This window comes from Bison bison, unplaced genomic scaffold, assembly GCF_000754665.1.
Source record: "Bison bison bison isolate TAMUID 2011002044 unplaced genomic scaffold, Bison_UMD1.0 scf7180017864112, whole genome shotgun sequence".
Classification (NCBI taxonomy): Eukaryota; Metazoa; Chordata; class Mammalia; order Artiodactyla; family Bovidae; genus Bison; species Bison bison.
The window spans coordinates 110,589-115,420 of record NW_011494684.1 but is presented as its reverse complement, the minus strand read 5'-3'; the positions used below and the strand labels follow the sequence as shown (position 1 = coordinate 115,420).

Genomic DNA, 4,832 nt, shown 5'->3' with positions numbered 1-4,832 from the left:
AGGCATAGGCTCCTCCACTCTCTGCCTGCAGCACCAGTCGCAGCCGTGGGTTTGCCTCAAAATCCAGCCCCTCTGCTGAGCGGACTGTGATGGCTCCTAGGGGAAGGCAGAATGGATCACTGACAGACCTCTTGCTTGCCCGAGTGCCTCCGTCTCTGAGGCCTACCACTGCAGGGCAGCCCCTCCTCAACCGGAGTCTCCTGGGGCCCAAAAAGGAGCTCCTCCAGGAACCTGTCCCCCAGAGCCCCTTGCTCCTTCCCTTACCTGTACTAGGCTGGATGGAGAATGTCCCTTTCTCATTCCCACTGAGAATGCTGTATGTGATGGGTCCACTTGAGCCCCCTGCATGGATAGCCTTGGGGGAGACAACGGGAGTCCCTAAAGAAAGGAGGGCATTGGTTGAAGTGTGAGCACTAGACTGAGGGAGTTTGGGGAACATTTTCACTGAGCAACCCCAGCCCATCCAGAGATACAAAGCTGGGAGACATGGTTAGGGACTCACCTGGGGGTGCATTCTCACGGAGCATGGCTTCACTACTGGCTCGGGAGAAGCGGGGTCCATGCTCAGACTCCCCTTGCAGCCCAATAATGACCACACCAGTGGCAGAGCGAGCTGGACGGCCAAGGTCAGTTGCCACAATGAAGAGGACACGATCTCGGGGGCTCAGAGATACAGGGGAGCGGGACACACGGATTTCACCAGTGTAAGAGTCCACGGTGGTGCCAGGAGGTGGTGTGCCTGCCAGCCGGTACAGGATGGAGGCATTGGCACCAGCGTCACGGTCTTCAGCTCGCAGAGTGGCCAGAGGCAGAATTGGAGTGCTGAAGACAGGGCCTGGGCGGGGCAGGCGCAGCCTCAGGGGACTGGTGGGGAAGGTGGGCGCGTGGTCATTGACATCACGCACTGTGATGGTGACGGGCACTGTGGTGCTTAGGGGCCCAGCAGCTGCACTGTCCACTGCATTCACTGTAAAGGCATAGCTGGGACACTGCTCTCTGTCAAGGGTGGTGGCTGTGCGCAATTCCCCAGAGCTGGGCTCTAGCAGGAAGGCTCCTGCTGCACCTGTACCCAGGTAGTAGGTCACACGACCATTGGCCCCAGCATCAGGATCATGAGCCTGCAGCTGCAGCAGCAGGGTCCCTGCAGGTGCGTCCTCAGGCACCTCCACAGAGTAGGAGGGCACAGGGAAGGCTGGGGCATGGTCATTGGCATCTAGCACTGTCACTGTCACAAGAAGCGTAGCGCTGAGAGCTGGCTGGCCTCCATCCCGGGCTTCTATCTGCAGCTGGAATGCTGGCTCCACCTCCCGGTCTAGTGGCCTCATGGTGCCAAACTCCCCAGAAGCTAGGTCCAGGACAAAGGCTCCTGAGGGGTCCCCATCTGCAGAGAAGGGCATGCACACAGAAACATACATGTGTCAGCCCATGGGAGAGAGGGTGATTTACAGGCAACGGAGAAGAAAGGGAGAGAGAGGGAGAGAGAGAGGGAGAAGGGCAGGAGAGGGAAAGTGGAATAAAGGCAGAGAAACAAAGAGAACACAGAAGGTAAAGAAAGAGACTGTAAAGTAGTTTTTCTCAAAGTGTGGTCTGGGGGCCCCAAGAATCCCCCTGAGACCCTTTTGGGAGTACATAAGATCAGAACTATTTTCATAGCAATACTAAGACATTATATGACTTTTCCATTCTCATCAACTCACAAATGCAGAGCGGAGTCCAGATGCTGCATGACATGTGATGATGTCATAACTTGGATGGTTAATGGAATGTGTGCTTATGTAATGTTGTGATTTCAAGAATATTCTAGGGAAAAAGTTTAAAGCATAAATGTGTTTTCAATAGATTCACTCAGCTTTTGTTAGCTTGTGTTCAATCATACCTGTTTAATCTTTGCAACCTCATTATTGTCCAACAAAATGGACAGTAAATCTCCTTGGGCCTATGCAGAAATACAGCAAGTGGTATGTTTCATTGGCTTGTTTTACAATGATATTTAAAAGTGTTCTCAGTTTTAATATCAAATGTGGTAAATAATGGTATGTGTTTATTATATATTTTATATGTTCAATTATTATATCATATTTTATTACATCAATAAATGCTGATATCATATAAGCCAAAGTTCTTTACAGTTCTTAAAAATTAAGATATAAGGGTTCCTCCATCCTAAACTGTTGGTGGGAATGTAAACTGGTACAGCCACTATGGAGAACAGTATTGAGGTTCCTTTAAAAACTAGAGATACCATATGATCCTTCAATCCTATTCCTGGGAAAATATCTGGAGAAAAATATAGTCCAAAAGGATACATGCATCCCTCAGTGTTCACTGCAGCACTGTTTACAGTAGCCAAAACATGGAAGCAACCTAAATTTCCATCCACAGATGAATGGGTAAAGAAGATGTGGTACATATATACAATAGAATATTATTCAGTCATTAAAAATGAAATAACACCATTTGCAGCAACATGGATGGATCCAGAGGTTGTCATACTGAGTGAAGAAAGTCAGACAGGGAAGAGAAATATATATCACTTATATGTGGAATCTAAAAAGAAATGATACAAATTTATTTATTTATAAAACAGAAACAGACTCACAGACTTAGAGACCTTAAAGGGGAAGGGTGGGGAGAAGGGATAGTTAGGGAGTTTGCAATTGACATGTACATGTTACTGTATTTAAAATGGATAACCAACAAGGACCAACTGTATAGCACAAGGAACTCTACTCAACATTACGTAATAACCTAAATGGGAAAAGAATTTGAAAAAGAATAGATTACATGTTTATGATAACTGAATCACTTTGCTGTACACCTGAAACTATCACAACTGTTATAGTTAATCAACTGTACTCCAATATAAAATAAAAAGTTAAAAAAAATAATGTTAAGGTTCCTGAGATGAAAAGGTTTGAGAACAACTACTCTACAGGGAGAGACAATCAAGAAAAAAAAGATACAGGAGGATAAAAAGAGACAAAGAGGGAGATCAAATACTGGAGGGGCATAGAAAGAGATGCTTGGAGACCCAGAAACATAAAGGGAAGGAAAAGGGGATCCAGGCACACTGGGTCTGGGACACAGGCCAACAAGAAGTAGCCCTGGGCAAGTAGGTACGGGAAGGTTCTCACCCAGGATGCGGTACTGCAGCTGCCCGTTGGCTCCCACATCCGGGTCAGAGGCCCGCAGCGTGGTAAGGGTCTGGGGGTCCTGGCCCTCGGGCACCTCCAGGGAGAGATGGGCACTCCCAAAGGTTGGGGCATGGTCATTCTCATCCTCCACAGCCACTCGCACTGTGACGTGGGTCAACAGTGGAGGCGAGCCCCCGTCCCGGGCATATACTGTTGGGAAGCAAAGTCAATGAGATTTATCCTGCTCCCATGGAGGAATCCACACCACATGTGTTCACCAGGTGCACACAAAAATCAGAATATGTCTACCTTTTCACACCCCACAAGCACTCAGGCATGCATACATATATGTGGTGGTGTAACAGGAAAGGCACTAAATGAGATAACAAGAGATCTGGGTTCAAGTCCCAGCTCTGCCACTTTCAAGCTGTGTTAGCCTGAGCTAACCTCTTTGGTACTCAGTATCCATATGCTGCTGCTGCTGCTGCTAAGTCACTTCAGTCATGTTCGACTCTGTGCGACCCCACAGACGGCAGCCCACCAGGCTCCTCCGTCCCTGGGATTCCCCAGGCAAGAACACTGGAGTGGGTTGCCGTTTACTTCTCCAATGCATGAAAGTGAAAACTGAAAGTGGAGTCGCTCAGTCATGTCTGACTCTTCGTGACCCCATGGACTGCAGCCTACCAGGCTCCTCTGCCCATGGGATTTTCCAGGCAAGAGTACTGGAGTGGGTTGTCATTGCCTTCTCCATATGCACCTCTGTTAAATGCCTACAGTGTAATCTGAGGGAATCCTAGAAGGCACAGCTGTGACATTATGTGTTTGAGAGTATAATCACAGTGGTTACAGCCTAGAAGTCAGTTCACCTTGTACTCTGACAAACTCCCCCAAAGGATTAAAAATACAAGCTGTGCTGTAAGAGTAGAAGTTTCTTGAAGGTACTTTGGGGGTCCTGCCCATGTAACAATGGTGTTTATGCCACCTCAGGCTTTGGGGAGCCTGTCAGTGTATACCTGTCAAGTTGATCTCCTCCTGCTCCTCCCGATCCAGAGCCCGAAGAGTGGTAAGGATCCCGGTGTCTGGATCCAGGGAGAAGTTTTCGCCAGAGATGCCTCCATAAGTCACTTGCCCATTGGCCCCTGAGGAGAGCCAGCGTGGGGTAAGATCACAGGGTGAATATACCCTTTCTTGACCCAGTCCCTCCCTCTTCCAACTTATCCCCTCACGCTTACCCAGATCGGGGTCGGTTGCCTGCAGAGTGAGCAGAGACGTTCCAGGCGGGCTGTTCTCCCGCAAGAGGACGCTGTACTCCTGCTGTTGGAAAGCGGGTGCCTCGTCGTTGACGTCGGCGACACTGACAGTCAGAAGCTGCGTGGCCGAGCGCGGTGGGGAGCCGTGGTCAGAGGCCACCACAGTCAGCACGTACTCAGCTCGCTGTTCGCGGTCCAGAGACCGCACCACGGACAGCGCTCCTAGGTAAGCGGTGGGCAGGTTGGAAGAAAACACTCGCTCTGCATTAGCATCCTCCTCGTTCCCATCCCTCCCTGCGGTCCAACTCACCGGTGCTGGGGTGTAGCCGGAAACAGCCGTCCGCGCCAGCTGCCAGGCGATAGGACACCCGTGCGGCCTCGCCCAGGTCGGGGTCCCGGGCTACCACGTGCAGCGCCGTGGGCCCGGGCGGGTGATCCTCAGGGAGGC

The 4,832-nt window shown here is 50.2% G+C and overlaps 1 protein-coding gene across 1 annotated transcript in view; it reads right to left on the bottom strand.

Annotated features, from left to right (window-relative positions):
* Positions 1-4,832, bottom strand: part of DCHS1 (dachsous cadherin-related 1) — a gene marked incomplete at its 3' end in the record, with an annotated part of 29,133 nt that overhangs the window by 3,275 nt on the left and 21,026 nt on the right. Inside the window, 7 exon segments of the mRNA XM_010839147.1 lie at positions 5-96; positions 265-378; positions 503-1,381; positions 3,135-3,344; positions 4,148-4,273; positions 4,367-4,606; positions 4,695-4,826. Coding sequence (XP_010837449.1) covers positions 5-96; positions 265-378; positions 503-1,381; positions 3,135-3,344; positions 4,148-4,273; positions 4,367-4,606; positions 4,695-4,826 — 1,793 coding nt within the window.